Below are 18510 nucleotides of genomic sequence, written 5' to 3'. Positions count from 1 at the left end.
TACAACTTTTTTGCAACTCCATGTGCCTGGTAACAAGTTTCTGCCTATTAGCATAGCTAAAGCACTTAAAATATAAATAATTCTCCTTCCAGCTCATTAAATCCCACGCCTCCCCCATGTTCAGACATTTATCTGTTCTGGATCTTCACGGTGGCTCAGCAATTTATTTTAACTCTGATAATTAAACAGCCTGTTTCTGGCTTTCAGAGTGATCACAGCCTTGCTGCTCAGAGCAGAGACATGAAATCAATCCTTCATGCAGCACTCACCAACAAATTACAGAGCCAGGTGATTTCACAAAGACCTACCACAAATACAGAGTGTGGCTCCTGTGTTTCGTGGGTGCTGCTTCTGTGCAAGGCCACCTCACCTGAGCCATGTTATCACCTCCCCTGAGCCACGTTATCACCTCCCCTGAGCCATGTTAGGCCACCTCACCTGAGCCAGGCCATCCAAGTGCTCCAGCTCCTTGAGCCTCTGCTTCACCTGGGGGATGCTGTCGCCGTGTCGGGCAGCTCCGCCTGCTGCCCCATTAAAAATTCAATGGCACTCTTGACCTGGACACAGAGAAGAAAATTGCTGCAAAAGGATACAAAGCACAGGCAGGAAAGCAGTCTGAGCCCAAAATTAATCACACTTGAGCTACGATTGCTAAATCCAATAACACAACTAGTGTCCAAGAACTAATTTGTAAACTGAAAGATGCTTCCATCAGCAGAATCCACGCGACTGCAGGGCAGTGGTACCTAAATTAGCTCTCAGGGAGGAAGCACAGCCGTCTCCCCAGGCTAGCCAGCCCTGCCACAGTCAAGGAACAGCAGCATAAATTAAACACTCTCAAAAGAAAAAGTATAACAACTTCTATCCAACAGATCTCCACCTCTCCCTTCTGCCAATGGGAGCACATCTGATCCTACCTCTTGAAAACTTTGCTCAAACTTCCAGAGTTGTAAATATTGTTCCATTTTTAACTGGTGCTTTTCCCAGAAGCCATCAAAAGCAGTCTCCATCTCACGCAGCTGACCAAGCAACCTTGGGCACAGAGAAAGGACAAGACTGGGACAATTTGCAAAGAGGGGACAGAGATGGACAAGACCCAGAGATAACTTACACAGGGACCCAAGGTCTCAGAAGAAGTCAACAGACATATACACGTGGCTTGAGATGATCCCAGGGAGGGATTTAATGAAACCAGCACTGCAGAGCAGTGTGATCACACATCTGTGGGAAGCAGTTGTTGCTATCTACATTTATCTGGGTGAAACCTGGGGGCCTGGCAGGGAAGAGCCCTGCATGTGCTCCACAGCCTCATCACAACAGTGGGGACAACGATCAGAGCAAGTCAACATCATGAGAGAAGTCACCCAGCAACCTGATGGAGCAAAATTCGGGTATCTTTGTCTTTGACAGGTGACCTAAAGAACACATCCACGCCTCAATAATTTGAGTGTTTCCACTGAAAATCAGGGGATTTAGGAACACAGTGCACTCACCGATTCACCGTCTCCCAGTCCCCAGGCCTCTCCTGCTGCTGGTCCTGACTGCATTCCCCTGAGTCTGGCTCTTCAAAACTGCTCAAAAGCAACTTCCCCTCTTTTGTGACTGCCGTGATCTCCTCCTGTATAACACAAAACATTTCTCATTCAGGCTGCTTATTGTGAGGTAAGGATGAGGCATTTTGTGTTTCTCCTGCCTTAGTTTCCCTGTGTGAAACAAAGCAGCAACACCCAACAGACCAAAGCACTCCCAGCAGATGTCTCAGTCCTCTTCACACGGAATTAACCCAGGAGCTGCACGAGGCTGAGCCATGGACAGGGCACCAGGCTGGGTGGAAAGTGCCACACATGAATTCAGCAGGCCACAAAATGATTCAGGAGGCCAGCACAGCCCCAGCTCTCTCCTGGTGAGCAGTGGTGCTGGTGTGAGACACCTGTCCACAAGTTCATGTCTTCAAGCAGGGTTTTCCACAGCTTGAAGGCTGTGCTTCTCCATCAAGGTCAGCAGAGGAGGTTGTAAGAGGAGCATCCCATGGAGGAACAAAGCCAGGACTTTGCTGTGAGCCCACACAGCAGCACTCAGTACAACCCCTACATCTGAAGCCAACACACCCAATACATCCTCTCTTGGGGAAATTTAAACCCTTGGGGTCCTCATCAGCACCAGCTGAGGTGCTCTGTGCTGGCTGGGCTCAGCCCCAAAGCAAACATGTGCATTGAGTCAACTATTTTCAGGACAAAGAGGCCAAAGACAGAAGTGAGGAGGGAGAAAACACATGTGGCTGAGGAGCTGAGGTGGCAGAGGCCCTGAAGGAGTGACCTGTCTGTGGTTCCATTGCAGAGCCTGGCCCTGGAGGGGTGAGAGCCCTCCCAGGAGATGGCCAGGTCTCTACTGCAAGAGAAACAATGGCAAAATCTCTTCAGGGAGAGGATTCAGAAAGCCCAGACTGGGTTCAGTGTCTGCCTGCCCCAGAGAGCTCACAGCAGCCCAAACACAGCATCAGCCCCAGGAGCAGGACACAGCTGCAGGAGCCTCCCCTGTCCCAGTGTGCAGTGCCAGCCCTGTCACTGAAACACCCTGGGGATGAACACAAGGCAAACCCCATCTCCTGGCACTGCCCAGGCAGGAGACTCAGCAGAGCAATGGTGCAGCATGTTTCAGACTGCAGGGGGCTGTTATTTATCTCTTACCCCTCGCTCTGCACAGAGCCATGGTCCTCCTTTGATTCAAAGCCATTCATTATCCATAAAGCAAAGTGGCCTGACTGTCAAACAGGTGGTGTCTTGACTTCTTCTGTTCAGTATATCAGTGGGGTTAATTTCTTGGTTAGGCTGTTTAATTAATTTCTGTCATTTTTTCATTGTGCTTGATGCCAGTTTCTGCGCAGCATCACAGCTACATAAATTATTCTGATTTATTGAGTATTTGAATTCAGGAATCAACTGTACCAGTCCTGGGGTTGTCATGAGAGAGACACGGACCCCATGTCTTGCTGTCACCACAATCTGTGCACAGTTTCTCATCTGCTTTTGTGTTTCATGGTCTTAGAAGGAACAAAAGAAAAAAGCCAGCAGACCTCACTTCAGACAAAAGCCAATGAGTGATTTTGATATTTGAAATTAATAGATGAGGAATTAAAAGCAACAGATGGCTTGTACTGAGTGCTGCTGTGCTTTCTACGCAAATGAAAACATGTGATGTGTTTTATTTCTCCAGAGAGTGGGCACTGCTGGCTGGTTTTACACTGTGACCCACCCTGTGGAGCTGGTATCTGCACCCTGCACTGTGGCCACAGTCCTGAGCACAAAGCTGAAGCCACTGAGTCATGTTGCAATACATGTAGCTGCTATTTCATTTTACTCTCTTCATTTTCAAAGAGATGGAGGCCCATTGACAGTATCTATAATGATACTTTCTAAACATGCACACATGTATTATGCCTACACACAGCACAACTTGGATGATATTTTCAGTATTTCTTAGAGGCATCTTTCTGGGAACTCGCTGTCACATGAATGACAAATGATTATAAATTAAAATAGATTCAATTCTTTGACTTAGGTAAATGAAACCTGTCACAAAGCAAAGGAGCTCATTCTTCAGCCCCACAGAACAACTATGAACACAGTGATTGCTTCTGAAGGAAGGGTTTGGGGCCTGTGCTGCTCCCTGGAAGGTGCAGGAGCACCAAAGACAACAGGCTGATAAAGCAGCAGCTGGCTGCACAGAACCTTCCATTGACCCCTAGGATAATATTAATCACAAATCCCCTGAGCCACACCCTGAGCTGGCAGTGCCCTGTGCCATACCCCTGAGCCATACCCTGTGCCATACCCTGAGCTGGCAGTGCCCTGTGCCATACCCTGTGCCATACCTTCAGCTGGCAGTGCCCTGTGCCGTACCCCGAGCTGGCAGTGCCCTGAGCCATACCCTGAGCTGGCAGTGCCCTGAGCCATACCCTGAGCCATACCCTGAGCCACACCCCGAGCTGGCAGTGCCCTGTGCCATACCCTGAGCCATACCCTGTGCCATACCCTGAGCTGGCAGTGCCCTGTGCCATACCCTGTGCCACACCCCGAGCTGGCAGTGCCCTGTGCCATACCCTGAGCCATACCCTGAGCCACACCCCGAGCTGGCAGTGCCCTAGCCATACCCTGTGCCACACCCCGAGCTGGCAGTGCCCTGTGCCGTACCTTCAGCTGCAGGTACCTCTCGGTGCGCACGGCCAGCAGGCGCTCGATGCAGAACATGTCCTCGGGCAGCTCCGCCTCCGCCAGCTCCGTGCCGAAGCACTGCAACATCTGGGCAATGTCCTTCACAGTCAGGGCAAAGCTCTCTATGGCCTGCAGGGACACAGCGGCTGCAATCGGCCCGGGGGTCACCACCATCCTGCAGCTCCTCAGGGCACACCCAAGAGCCAGGGCTGGGCTGGGCCGGGGCAGCCCAACAGCTGAGACGGCTGGGTGGGATGTGCAGGCACACAGGGAGAACATCCCACTGGGAACCCAACCTGCCATCACCTGGGACACAGCATCCCCGGGAAACTGAGTGCACAGGAAGCACAAGGACACACAGCAAGGCACAACGCCTGATTCCTGGCAATATGAAAGTTCTTGCAAAGGGAAAGAAACAAACCGAACTGGAAATTCTCTGAATTCTCTGCATTTGGTCAGTATGCAGTAGGCAGTCTCATTACCCTGCTTCCCAAACACAGTTCTGATATTAATCACATTAAGCAACCATTATTAACAAAAAAGCCTATTTGGTATCTCCCATTAAGGGAACTCTAATAAAGATTTTAAAGACAGATCTTTCGGGAGCAGTTTCATAGGAGCCTGAGGGAGCCAATCCTGCAAACCCATCAAAGCCTCACACCCCTTGGCTCCTGTGCACGTGTGATCTGGGAGGTGCAGTGGCTCTGGGGGCTCCTTTCAGCCCCCCAGTGCTCAGTGCCTGACTGCAGACGTTCCCCAGGGAGCCCCAGCTGGCTGAGCACCCGTGGCCAGCCCCACTCACCGTCCTGAAGATGACCCACTCGCTGTGGCAGTACTCCAGGGTGCCCCCCAGCTCGGGGGTCAGCTGCTGCTCCTCGATGTACGTCAGCAGGTCACTGACCGAGCTCAGCATCACCACCTGCACACACACACAGGGCCTGTGTCACCTGGGCCACCCTCCTGCCCCACACCGACCCCCTGAGCTCACTGACCGAGCTCAGCATCACCACCTGCACACACAGAGCCTGTGTGACCCCTGGTCACCCTCTTGCCCCATCACTGACCGAGCTCAGCGTCACTACCTGCACACACACACACACACACACAGGGCTGTGTGACCCCTGAGCCACCCTCCTGCCCCACACTGACCCCCTGAGCTCAGCATCACCACCTGCACACACACACACAGAGCCCTGGGTCACCCTCCTGCCCTACACCGACCCCTGATGCACCTCAAACTCTGCTCTACATCCTGTTCTGGAGCAGGCTTCCTTCTTACACTTATGGCTTAACACAGCTCTGTCCCAGGCTCTGAGCACACACACAGCCATGCCCAGGCTGCTCTGGGCACACACAGCAGTGCCCAGGCTGCTCTGGCACACACACAGCCATGCCCAGGCTGCTCTGGGCACACACACAGCCATGCCCAGGCCTCTCTGGGCACACACAGCCATGCCCAGGCCTCTCTGGGCACACACAGCCATGCCCAGGCTGCTCTGGGCACACACAGCCATGCCCAGGCTGCTCCATACCGGTAACTTGAGCAGGAAATCCTCCTGGCTGAAGCGGAAGCCGATGTCGGTGAAGGTGCGCTGGAAGAAGCCCGTGGGCCGCAGGACCATCACCAAGTGCAGGTTCCCTGGGAAGGATGCCTGCAAGGAAACACAGACAGCATTCACCCTGGGCAGTGGCAGCTCCAGCAGCAGCTCCCAACGCACTGAAAGCAGGGGGATCGTTCAGTTTTAGGGGGGCTTTCTTATTTTCAAAACAGGAGGGTGTGGCATTCACGTTTTCTGAAAAACCCCTTCGCCCAGGATTTTTCCCCTGGGAAGCTGAGAAGCCTCAGAGAAAAAGGAAAACAATAATTCTCTCATTTGCTTCTCCTGTGTTGTGCTCATGCGGAATGTATTTGGGGATTGTTTACCCACAGGTGATTGTTCCATTGGATTCTGCTGGGAGTTGTTTTCACTCTTTGGCCAATTGGTGCCAAGCTGTGTTGGGAGAGAGTCGGGAGTTTTCATTATTATCTTTTTAGCATTCTGTAAGTATCTTGCCTGTATTCTTTACTATAGTTTAGTATAGCATTCTTTAATACAATATAGTATCATGAAATAATAAATTAGCCTTCTGAGAACATGGAGTCAGATTCATCATTCCCTCCTTCATTGGGGCACCCCGCAAATACAACAGGAGGGAGATGCTGGGGGTGGTTCAGAGATATGGGATGGAACTGCAGCAGGGCTGTCCAGCCCCACCTCCCCTTGGAGCAGGCAGGAGGTCAGCCCTGCTCCTCAGAGGCACACTTGTTATAAACTTTAATAATGCAGATTCTGTTCATCATTATAACTTGGGGAATGAAATTACAACTTAGCAGGGAGCAGAGGGCTGGAACACTGAGAGGAATGACAGATTGAGGAAGCAAAATTTATTGCCAAACTTTCTAATCATCCCATAACTGCATGAAGCACACTCGTCTTGTCCTTGGTAATTACCAGGCAACATTTAATTTGTGGCAAGAATTTGGAATTTCCTGTCTACACTGCTGGAGCCTTTTTTCAAGCATATGGTTAGCAGGTGCATTTTTAAATAGATCTGTGAAAGGGTTCTTGAGAATGAAAAAGAATTTTTAAGAAAGTAGAAGTTGCATCATTAAATTATGGATAAGCACATGATGTAAAGCCTTCAGTTAATTAAGACAATATTTGCTCTGAGATCTTGCCAGGCCAGGTCACATTTCTCTCCTCCTTATAGCATCCTCCTCCATGAAACATGATAGTAACCTCTATGCCAAGGGTGAGAATAATGAACGTGTTTGGGTACTTTGCACTGCAGGGCACTTCATCCATGCCCTCAAAACAAAGATCATCCCACAAACATGCATTAGTGCTGTTTGAAACAGGATTTACACGAGCTCTGGCATCCCTGAGCTGCACTGTCACTCATTTGCTCTGTTTTCTTGGGTAGGAAGGGGCAGGTTGTGGCTTCCACTGCCCACAGCTTCCCTTAGAAATGGACAGTGAGTTTTAGGATCATATAAGCCACATAAATCCAATATATTGATCTGCTGTTATTTTAAGTACGAGCGGAAAAAAAAAGGTTGTGAATGAAATGACAAACTCATACCCTTTGGAAGTCAACAAGAGTGGTGCCAGGGACAAAGACTTGGCACTGGAAACAACAGCAAACCATTAAATAACAGGGGCATTGGTGCTGGCTCCAGGCCCTGGTGCTGTGCTCCTGCTCCAGCCCTGGGCAGCATAGAATGCCTCCTCTGTGAACCCTGGGCTCCTACCTTGGCCCTGCCCTGGAAAACGCTGCAGGAATGTCTTTGAGCACAGAAATTCATCCTCCCTCACCCTGACATCATTACTCCCTTCATCCCCTGGCCCTTCAGCCCTGCTGCCACTTGGAGCTTCAGCCTCCCCTACTCCTTCAAGTCCTTTTGAACAGGCACCCTCTGGGTGCAGAGCAATCTCCCTGGAGCAACAGCCTGGGTGTCCAAACCTGGGTGTCCAAACCCAGCTCCCCATGGGAAACCTGCAGGCTTTGAATGTCAGCCCCAGGAGCCCCTGGGCAGGACAGGAAAGGGGAGCAGAGGCAGGAGAAAACGCAGCTCACAGGGACCAGAGGGAGCAGCCTGGCTGGGAGCAGGGATGGCCCTGGACACCTCTGGCTGCAGGATGCCAAGGTGTCCCACACCAGGAGAGCACAGCACTGTCCCCCTCCACCCCAGGGACACCTCTGGCTGCAGGACACCTCTGCTGCAGGATGCCAAGGTGTCCCACACCACAGACACACCAGGAGAGCACAGCACTGTCCTCCTTCACCCCAGGGACAGCCATACACACACCATTGTATCCCTCCTGCTCCTTGGTATTTCACCTCAAAAGTGAAATGCCTGAGTTTCACCCTGAGTTTCCAGGGCAGATGATTGGATTTCCATTCAGTTTAGAAAGCGTCTGGGGATTTTTCAGCTGATCTTATACATACAGGATCAAGGTCAGCACTTAGGAGTAGCTACAAAACAGGAAGCACAGATTTGCAAATGACACCTAACGTATTCCAAGCATGGGAAAAAATGAACATGACAAGAAATAAGCTTGTAAGAAAGACAGACACCCACAAACCATGTCCTGTGCCCTCTTAGAGACTTAAGGGAAAGGATGAAATGTTAGGAGAAAAAAAACCCACATAGACCAGTAATTCCTCAATATAACATTACTGTAAGGATTGTATTTTTTTAGTTAATGTAACAATTTTAGTTTTTCTCAGAGCTGAAGTGTAGATAAGTTTCCTAAAAACTGATCTCTAATGATACTGAAAATACTGCTGCAAAAGACCCTTCCCCACAATATATTAAAGAAAGCAAAGACAAAAGGATATTTAACATTGCCTCATGCTTTACGTTATCATTTGTAAATCTAAAAAGAATCCTGTGCACTTGATAAGCCTGGGGTTATGTAACAAAACACCTAAAGAACCCTCTAAAGCCTCTGCCCTCTGCAGCTCACCAGGAAAGGCAGAAAACCCCCAGCACAGTCCCCCTAAAGCAGGCAGCTGGCAGCACTTCACTGCTGTTACCTGTCCCACTGACCACAGGCTGCTCACCACATCCCTCCTTCCCAGGACAGACACGGACACCTTCAGGCCACTTCAGCAACTTTTTAAATGCACATTTAACTAGAACCAACAGAGAGCCCTGATTTAATCAATACAGACAAACTGGGCTAATAAAGCACAAGAAAGGACGTGCACTGAGAGGTTACTGGATATCTCACTCTGACACATTTAGTGGTATTTCAACATTTCCGCCCAGTTCAGGAACTCTGTTTTCAGACACTATTCTCCCCTGCAGTTCACTGGGGTATCCATGAGGCTGGAAATCAATATATAAAAAAATAAATTTTAAACCCAAAGTATTATCTGCCAATAAGTTTCTTTCTGAGCTCTGCAGAGTCCAGGAGTCCTTCTACAGGTACTGAACTCGATGACTTTCTGCTGCCCCTTGAAGGAAAAGCCATGCAACAAAATGCCAGGTGCTGCTAATCCGAGCCTTTAACTTCCCCCGGAGCCAGAGCCAAACTCCCAAGCGCTCTGCTGCCTTTGCTGCAGCCGGCGGCACGACTGACCCGAGGATGCTGTCAGCACCACCGGGCACGGATCCGTGCGGGGCCGCTCCGTGCCGCGGCTTCTCCTGCCCTGGAGGGGCAATGACAGAGCCGTTCCTGCGGGCGGGGAGCCAGGGCAGCAGCGCTGCGGGCAGCGGGGCCGGCGGTACCCGGGAACCCGGTGATAGCCGGTGGTACCAGCGGTACCCACTGATACCCGGGGAACCCGGTGGTACCAGCGGTACCCACTGATACCCGGGGAACCCGGTGATACCCGGCGGTACCCACTGATACCCGGGAACCCGGTGATACCCAGCGGTACCCACTGATACCCGGGAACCCGGTGATACCCGGCGGTACCTGGCGGTACCCACTGATACCCGGCGGTACCAGCGGTACCCAGTGATAGCCGGCGGTGCCAGCGGGCCCCAGCAGTACCAGCGATACCCAGCGGTACCAGCGGTACCCAGTGATACCGGCGGTACCAGCGGCCCCCAGCAGTACCAGCGGTACCCAGTGATACCCGGCGGTACCAGCGGTACCCAGTGACACCCGGCGGTACCAGCGGCCCCCAGCAGTACCAGCGATACCCAGCGGTACCCAGCGATACCAGCGATACCCAGCGGTGCCCAGCGCCGGCCGCTCCCGCACGGAGGGTGCTGCCGCTGGCTCCCCCCGCGCCGCCGGAGCCCGAGCGCTGCGGGCCGTGCCGCGGCTGCCCGGCCTCCCCCGCTGTCTCGCTGTCCCCCTGTCCCCGTGTCCCCCTGTCCCCGTGTCCCGCTGTCCGCAGCACGGCGGCCCGAGCCTTACCGCATCCCGGGCGGGCCGCCCGCCCCGCCGCGGGCCCGCCTCCGCCATGGCCCCGCAGGGATGCGGGGATGCTGCGGGAAGGGATGCAGGGATGCAGGGATGCTGCGGGGATGCTGCGGGGATGCTGCGGGGCCCTGCCCGGCTCTCCCCGCTGCCGGGGCCGGCACGCAGCTGCTCGGTTCGGCTCGGTTCGGCTCGGTTCGGGCAGGCAGCAGCCCTGCCGGCTCCCGGCTGGCAGCCCCGCTCTCCTCCCCAGCGCCGGCTTTGCTTTTAAGGTGGAATGCCAAAAATCATGCTGCAGCCGCTCTTTGCTGCGAGGACTGGGCTCCCAGCTAGGAGCTCTCACCCTTCCCTTTCCCCCCGCCGCTATCTCCAAGGTGCCTTTCCAGCTGCTCTGGGTTCTGGGGCTGAACCAAGGAAAGATGCTCCGGCCAAAACCCGAGGCTTGCCCGGCATCACTTCCCACAGCACTGCTAGCCTGCTCTGCCCAGGCAGTTAGAGACATACAGAAAGAGTTAAAACAAAAATCTGTGCAGTGTGATAGAAAAATTTTCAAGATCAGATGCACAACCGCAGAGCTGCACTTGCATATACATATGCTGGAAAAAATAGGACACAGTCTGTGATTTAAATTCAGCTTCATGGCACTCCTTTACTCCAAAATTGTACAAAGATCAGAAAAAGATTTTTTTTAAATTGCATCAGGGCTTATGATGCGTGACTGGGAAAAAAATCAAGATTTAAATTTTTGTCCTTACACCTCCTGGACACAGCCACAGCCATTTAGGACCTGACTGGTTTTTAAGATCATATTCCCAAGTCTTAAGATTTAGTGGGCACAGGTTTCCTGCATCCCTCTTTGCACAGAGCACCTCCCAGTCTTTGCATGGACAGCCCTGATCCTGCAGGCAAAGTCACCTCTCCACATGGACACATGGCACAAACAGGGTGCCTGCTCAAATAATTCCATTTTCTTATTAAACACAAAATGAATGACACTTCTGTAGAAGCTACAAATTAGGACAGGATTTTTTCCCATTTGACACTTCCAGACTATGCAAAGCAAGTCCTTCATCCTTAAAGGATGCTCTTGGTATTAGCACCTGTTCAAATGCTGGCAGCAGAACTGAATTTTGATGATCACTTTAAAGAACTACTTTCTAAATGCTGCTTCTTCTCTAGTGGTATGGTAACCACACCTGCAAGTTCAGATTCTAACATTCAGAAAAATAAGAACGGAAAATACTCTTAGTGGGATCTCATTCACACTGCAAAAAGGGAGCCCTCTCTGCCTCCTGGGGATGCTGACCAGCAAACTGCCAGCAAAGCCAGGTATTTTTAACACCAACTTCAGCTGTAGCAGCATTAACCATTTAAAATACCATAAATCTAACTTTATCAGAACCAGGCAAGCATTTTCTGTCTCAGTACACTCCCTTCATCCTTCCTCAGATGGACCAATGTCTTTAACCCCTCAATGACTGAGCAGAAACAAGCACAACAACAATACACCCAGAATACCTCCCCTGACCCACCCCATGGCATGGTGTGGCTGGGAAAGGATTTCTCTGTTAGCTCCCACCTCCCCATGCACCCAGAGCTGTGACTTCCCTACAGCTGCACACTCTGCTGAAAATCCAAGCTCTGGTTCCCAGACACAGAGCAATGCAGAATTGCACAACCCCCTTGTGAGCTGTGCTCAGAGCAGGTGCCTGCCAGTGCTTCATGCATGTGTACCAGATTATTTAAAACACATTAATGCATCCATACACCTTTTAATAGATTTTTCCATCCATGCCCACATACAAATCCTTGTGAAGCCTGTTCAAAGAACCTAAAACTTTCAGTCACCAACAATTAGGTAAAATAAACTAATAACCAGTGTCAAGAAAGAACATATATGGAGCAAAATTTTCCACCCATCAAAAGCATAGAACATGGCACAAAATACATTTGAACCAGTGCAAAAGAGCATAAACCCCAGGAAATGGATCAAGCAAGCAAATTAACACACAAACAGCTCATTTACACACTGCAATTAATTACAGGGCTATAAAGCAAAGTGCTGCCTAGAGAGGAAGCAGGAGCACCATTGCTCTGGTTCCCACTGTTTTCTGAAGGAGGTACACAAAGGCAGGGTGACAGTGCACTAAAAGCAATCCACAATAAAGAGGACTTACTGCTATTTTTTGGAGAGTTGTTTTGACTGATGTCCAGGTGTCCAGTCTTCTGTCCAGGATTAGGATAAATTTAGTGTCAGACTCATGCTGACTGCAAGATAAGAAAATACCAGTAACCAGATAATGTTCCAAGAAAAGTGACTCTGTTCCCAAAAAAACCCCAAATCCAAGAACTCAGAGTGCAAACCACATTTTAGTATTTCTGCAGTTCCTGAAATTCCCTTTGAAAAAAATTTCCTGAACGCCCAAACTCTTTCCAGTGGAGCTTAGCAACAGGACAAGGGCCAACAGGCATAAACTGAACCACAGGGAATTCCATCTGAATATGAGGAAAAATGTCTTTCTCCTGAGGGTGACAGTGCCCTGGGACACGCTGCCAGGAGAGATTGGGAAATCTCCTTCTCTGCATATTTTAAAAACCCACCTGGGGCTTTTCACATCTCCAGATATTCCAGCACAACCTGCTGCAGGTGAGGCTGCTCTGCCTGGGGGCTTGGATCACCTTTAAGATCCCTTCCAGCCCAGGCTCTGTGATCTCCACAGCTCCCCTCCCAGCCCAGCCCCTGTGATTGTGACTGTGCTACCCAGGCCCAGCATCACCTCTGACTGTGCTACCCATGTTCAGCATCACCTCTGACTGTGCTACCCATGTTCAGCATCACCTCTGATTGTGTTACCCAGGTTCAGCATCACCTCTGATTGTGCTACCCAGGTCCAGCATCACCTCTGATTGTGCTACCCAGGTCCAGCATCACCTCTGACTGTGCTACCCATGTTCAGCATCACTTCTGACTGTGCTACCCAGGTCCAGCATCACCTCTGACTGTGCTACCCATGTTCAGCATCACCTGTGGCTCTGTGAGAGGTGGTGACAGCAGATTGCTCTTGAAACCCAAACTGGCCTTGAGAAGGAGCCTGCAGAGGAGCTGTGCCCTGGCCAGAGGCTCCCCCAGCTGATGGCCCAAGCCCCCCTGCCCTCCCTGCCCAGGTCAGAGCAGCCAAGTGGGGACTCCTGCCTTGTTTGGGCAGGAGACAGCAGAGGGGACACCAATAGGGCAGGAGACAGGAGGGGTGGCACCAACAGGGCAGGAGACAGCAGAGGGGACACCAACAGGGCAGGAGACAGCAGAGGGGACACCAACAGGGCAGGGCAGTGGCAGCCTGGCAGAGGGGCCAGGGAGCTGTGGTGGCTCCCCCAGCCCGTCCTGCAGGGCCACTGCCACTGCCCCAAGGTGTTTTCCAGCACTGCCCAGCTGACTCAGCAAGCACAGGCTCCTGAGTCCCTGTAACTCCCAAAGCCTCTGAGCTGCTCTGAGATGGCCAGGCCAGGCCAGGCAGCTGCACCAGGGGTGCCTGCTCTGGCAGGGCCCAAGGCTGCCCTGGCTGTAACTCAAAGGTTCCTTGGCAGGCTGGGGGAGCAGCACACAGCAGGCAGCTGAGCTGGAGCTGCTCTGTGCTTGCACACAGCCAGCCTGGAACCTCCTCCTCTCCAGGAGTGTATTTACAGCACAGCCAGGCAATGGCTGCAGCGTTTACCCTGTGGATGCTGACACAGGACAGCCATGCCCACAGCAGCCTGCCCTGCTGCTGGGAGAGGCTCCCAGGACGCTGCTGGCTCCCCAGAGGGCTCAGGTGGCTGCCCTGGCACAGCCCTGTGCCAGCATCATCCCTGCTAATTCCCGTGTTTGGCAAGGCAAACACAGGGGGATTGCTCAGAGGTATCACAAGGCAGACAACACTTGGCAACTCGCTACAGGAAAGGAAAAAAAGTCACTTGAAGGCAGTGCAGGAGCTTTCATTCAGTGCACATCTTGCTGCTCTGCTCTGTGGCAGCTACAGCTCTGACAAACACATTTAGGAGGAATTAGCAGCGGTGCTCAGAGGGATGAGGACTACAATTCCCTCTGACTCATCACAAAAGCTGACTGAAGGCATGGAGAGGCTCCCAAGCCACCCTGTGCCACATCCTATGGATCTGCACCTTCACACCCACAGTGCAAAGGCTTGAATTCATTCAGTGGCTTTGAAGTGTAGACGAAAAGAGCAGAGAAAATGAACATCAAATTTTGCATATGGGTCATACGCAGAACACATGGAATAAAGTCTGAGGCTGTGAGCATGGTGAGTCTGGCTTTTCAGCCAAAACCTTTATTTGCTTAGAATGGTTTGGGCAATGTGAGCCAACTCTGCAGGTTTCTGTCAGCTCTGTTCCTCCCCACCACGAGCTAAGTGACCCAGGTGGGTAAGAGCAGGCCAAAGGATCCTTTGGTTTGAGGCAAAAATAAAACCCTTTGGTTTTTCAGCACACTTTAGAATTTTAAAAGCTATGTCTCTGAGCTATAAAGAACAATTCCCAACTTCCCTGGTGTTTCCCAAGGGCCTGCAAGTGAAAAAAAAATAAACTGTGTTTACACAGAACTGCTGTAATCATAATAAAACCTGACTACAACCCCCAGAATGCAGAAAAGGCAGCCAGACTGCAGTGCAGTGCCAGTTAGGAAAAGCTGGAGTCATTAACTCAGGACAAGGTTATGCTCAGAGAGCACCTCTGAGCATGCTAATGGACTTTTACCAGTGCCCTTACAGAAACAGAGGGAAGCTCCCAGCAGTCTGACAGCCTTGGCACCTACTGTGAGAAATTGGTCACTGTAGGCCGGTGGAGAAACTCTGTGACTATTTGCAACCCAGGCCTTGCACGTTTGTCAGATTTCCAGGCCCATGATGTACCTTTTAGAGTGACAATAAAAATAAATGAATGCTTTCTACCGGGGCTGTGAGGGCTCTCTGTTTGCATCCAGCAGCAGGGAGATGGAGACAGATAACCAGGGCAAGGATTGCTTCTCTCTGGGTGTTTCTTGTCCCTTTTTGATGCACCAGACTAAAAATAAAGGCCTGGGATGTTTTGCAGGACTTGAAATTGGACCCTGGAGTCTGCAGCTGTGAGGCTGAGCACAGCCCCCAGAGGCTCCTTGCTGCTGGTGGGATCAGAGCACCAGGACCTGCCCAGTGCTGGAATCCTGGGATATTTATAGGCACCAGCACCCTCCAGTGTGCCACACTCAGTGTCACAGCCCTGAGCCACTCTGCACCTCACCTCCAGCCCACAGCAAACAGGCAAAGCTTGTCCAAACACCAACCAGCTGTGAGTCAAAGAAAGAACAGAACAGGAGGTGACATTGCAGTAGGAAGGGACCCACAGTGATAACCTGTCCAAAGGTCTGACCACTTGAGGCTGACCAAAGCTAGAAGATGTGCTCAGGGCATTGTCCAAATGCCCCCTGAACGCTGACAGCTTGGGGAATCAATGGCATCTCCAGGGAAACTGTTCTGGAGTTTGGCACCCCCTCAGCAAATGAATGCTTCCCAATGTCTGCTCTAAAGCTGCCCTGGCAGCTTTGAACCATTCCCACATGCCCTGGACGCCAGGAGGAGAGCTCAGCACCCTCCTCTGGCATCCTCAGGAGGGCCAGGGAGCAGGGATCCCCTCCAGCCTCCCCCTCCACAGGGCAGCTGCTCTCATTCCTTCTGCCCTCTCGCCAGACCTGATCCCTCTGCACAGCTTCACATCCTTTGCAATGTGGCACCCAGCACTGCACACAGGACTGAAGGTAACACCACACAAGGCTACACACACAGGGATTCTTTCAGTTTTCAAGTTTTACTTTAATGGTAATTAAGTCAGTTTTCTGTAGTAACAATCTTACAGATACCATAACTGACTTCAACTGATTTATTTTTGTTTCAGCTTCTATTGGAATTCTGGCTTAACTTGGAAGAGATCAATTCCTTCAGCCTAGAGAAAAGATTTGTATTTGCTGTAATTTGCACTGTCACAGTGCTCAATCCAAGCCTGGGTAAAGGACACCTCCCTGCTTTCCCACTGCTCGGGTCTCTGTTCTGCAAACACAGATCTGTCACACCTCCCTGCTTCCAGCAGCCCCCTGCAGCTGCTGCTCAGCACAGCCAGCCTGAAGGCAGGCAGCATTTTGAGCTGCATGTGCACAGAATAGAAAGTGGGCACCTATTACTTATTTTCCCTTCCAGCTCATGCACACAAGTACTCCCTGCAGCTGCCTCCTGCCTGCAGCAGTTCCCAGGAACACTAAAAGTTCTCTTGCCTACAGACTCACCTTGCCCCTGGCTCTGCTGTAAATGCACCTGCCTTGAGGACTCGGGAGCAGCTCTCAGCATCCACCTCCTTTACCCAACAATGATTTCAGGAGAAGAGTGCCTCGTGAAATTCAGCTTCCCAAAATACTCCAAACCACTCAGCTTGCCCAAACACCACAAAGCTGACAGCCCTGAGGTGTTCCCAGGCCGTACAGGCAGGACACCAAGCAGCTCCTTGGCACGGGTGTGTGGTTTTCATCTGCCCCTGCACATCCAGGTAAGCAGGAGTTGGTGCAGCCACCTAACCCTGATAACTGAGGAAGTGAAGCACCTCTAGCAAGGAAACATCTCCCTCTTTTAGGGGCTTTCTGGCCTAGGTCTGACTCTAACCCCACGATGTGATGCTGCTGGGGGATGTGTACCCAGGGCTGGCACAGAACCTGCCACCCTCACCCAGGTGATGCTTTCCTGGTGCCCTGAGCCTTGCAGCCCCAAAGTGCTGGGGAGCACACGTTCCTGAGCTGATCAGACACCGGGGCAGGAGGAGCAGAGCAGGATGATTAAAGTGCTTTTACTACAAACATGCTGAACGCGTTTGAATCACCAGCAAGCTCGCAGCTCTCATTAGTTTCTTGACTGAGTCTGACCTATTACAGGGACTCAGGACTGCTCATCATGCTAATGCCAGGCTGGAATGAGAAGCCTTGGAGAAAGCAGCCAGAGCTGGGAAGTGCAGCTGCACAGAGCAGGGCTGGGTCCTGTTCCTGCTGGGCCAGGAGCCCCTGAACCCTCAGAGTCCATCAAAAAGAGGACAGAGGAACCAGAGGCTCCTTTTTGGTTTTGTTTTTTTTTTTTTTTTATTTTGAACAGAGGTGCCTAAACACCCCACACTTCTTCCAAAGCAGCTGCTGATGGAAAGCTCCCATCTAGCTGCTGTCGGCCTGCTCTCCCTGCAGGACAGAATTTGCCAAAACAGGCATAATTCAAGAAAATGAAGGATTCCAGGTAAGTGAGTCACCAGGCTCAGCAGCCAGAATTAGGAGGGTCATTAATCCAAGCCTACAGCCCTGTGTGAGGCACAGGCAGACTGTCAGCAGCTCAGCCCTGACACACAGGCAGGCAATGGGAGCTGCTGCTCTCTGCTGAGCCATCAGCTGTCACAGGGACCCCAAAGGCTTTGTTCTGTAATTAGCCTCTCCCTCTGGTTTCACTTCTCTTTTTCCACAGCAATGACTCTCTATTTGTACACGTCAAAATATTATTTTGCAGTGGCATGGTATATTTAAGCAGTGACACACGCCAAAGCTTGAGGAAAGCTTGTTGCTAATTAGAAACTTAATCAAGGAAATGTGTGGTACATTCCAGCTGACAGGTCGCAGGGATGATGCCCACTCCTTGCCCTGCAGTTGCTGGCACTCAGAACACCTGCCCTGGACACTGTAGGGGCTGGCACCCCTGTGCTGCTCCGAGAGCCGAGGGAGCCCTCGCCCACCCTGCTGCACCTGCAGAGCCCTGCCCAGGGCAGGCAGGACCCCCCTGCCCACCCGCCCCAGGGCAGGGCTGCCAGCAGCTCCTACCTGGGCACTGAGGTCAGGTAGCTCAGGACTCTGGCCACGCTCTCCTCGGGCACCTGGTTGAAGCCAGCGTTGTCAGGCAGGGTGATGATCCAGGCCTTGTCCTTGCCCCTTCCACCTGCAAACACACAGGGATGCTGCCCTGGGCTGCTCAGAGCACTCCCTGCCCCTGGCACAGGGGGTTCACAGCGCCAGAGGAGCCACACAAGGCCAAATCTGCCTCTGAGTCCAACACACGAGGGCAGGTGCTGGAAACAAATGCATCCAGTACCAGGCATTTCCTTTACTCACTGAGTGAACTTTACACAGCACAGCAGAAGAAATCAGAAATACAAGGGCAAACAAACACACTGCTCTGGAACCTACAGAAATGCATTTCACAGCAAAGTGCTTGTAATGCATGGAGTGCTGGGAGTCAGAATATTTTACAGTGGCACGGGACAGAAACTTAATCTGCTCTCCCAAGTGCCTCCATGTTTTATTAACAGCATTTCTATGGCACTGGATACTACCTGAT

The 18510-nt window shown here is 51.6% G+C and overlaps 1 protein-coding gene across 1 annotated transcript in view; it reads right to left on the bottom strand.

The window, feature by feature from the left end:
• Positions 1–482: 482 nt before the first annotated feature.
• The window catches only part of LOC118698689 (proto-oncogene DBL-like), a 28562-nt gene continuing 10534 nt past the window's right edge, over positions 483–18510 (bottom strand). Inside the window, exons 3-10 of the mRNA XM_036402170.2 lie at positions 17997–18111; positions 12310–12400; positions 5744–5863; positions 5014–5130; positions 4191–4340; positions 1494–1618; positions 918–1032; positions 483–557 (exon numbers count right to left, since the gene is read on the bottom strand). Coding sequence (XP_036258063.1) covers positions 483–557; positions 918–1032; positions 1494–1618; positions 4191–4340; positions 5014–5130; positions 5744–5863; positions 12310–12400; positions 17997–18111 — 908 coding nt within the window. The remainder of the gene's footprint in view (positions 558–917; positions 1033–1493; positions 1619–4190; positions 4341–5013; positions 5131–5743; positions 5864–12309; positions 12401–17996; positions 18112–18510) is intronic.

The sequence above is a fragment of the Molothrus ater genome, chromosome 14 (assembly GCF_012460135.2).
Source record: "Molothrus ater isolate BHLD 08-10-18 breed brown headed cowbird chromosome 14, BPBGC_Mater_1.1, whole genome shotgun sequence".
Taxonomy (NCBI): domain Eukaryota; kingdom Metazoa; phylum Chordata; class Aves; order Passeriformes; family Icteridae; genus Molothrus; species Molothrus ater.
The sequence above is the reverse complement of the archived record's forward strand: the minus strand, read 5'-3'. Positions and strand labels throughout refer to the sequence as shown.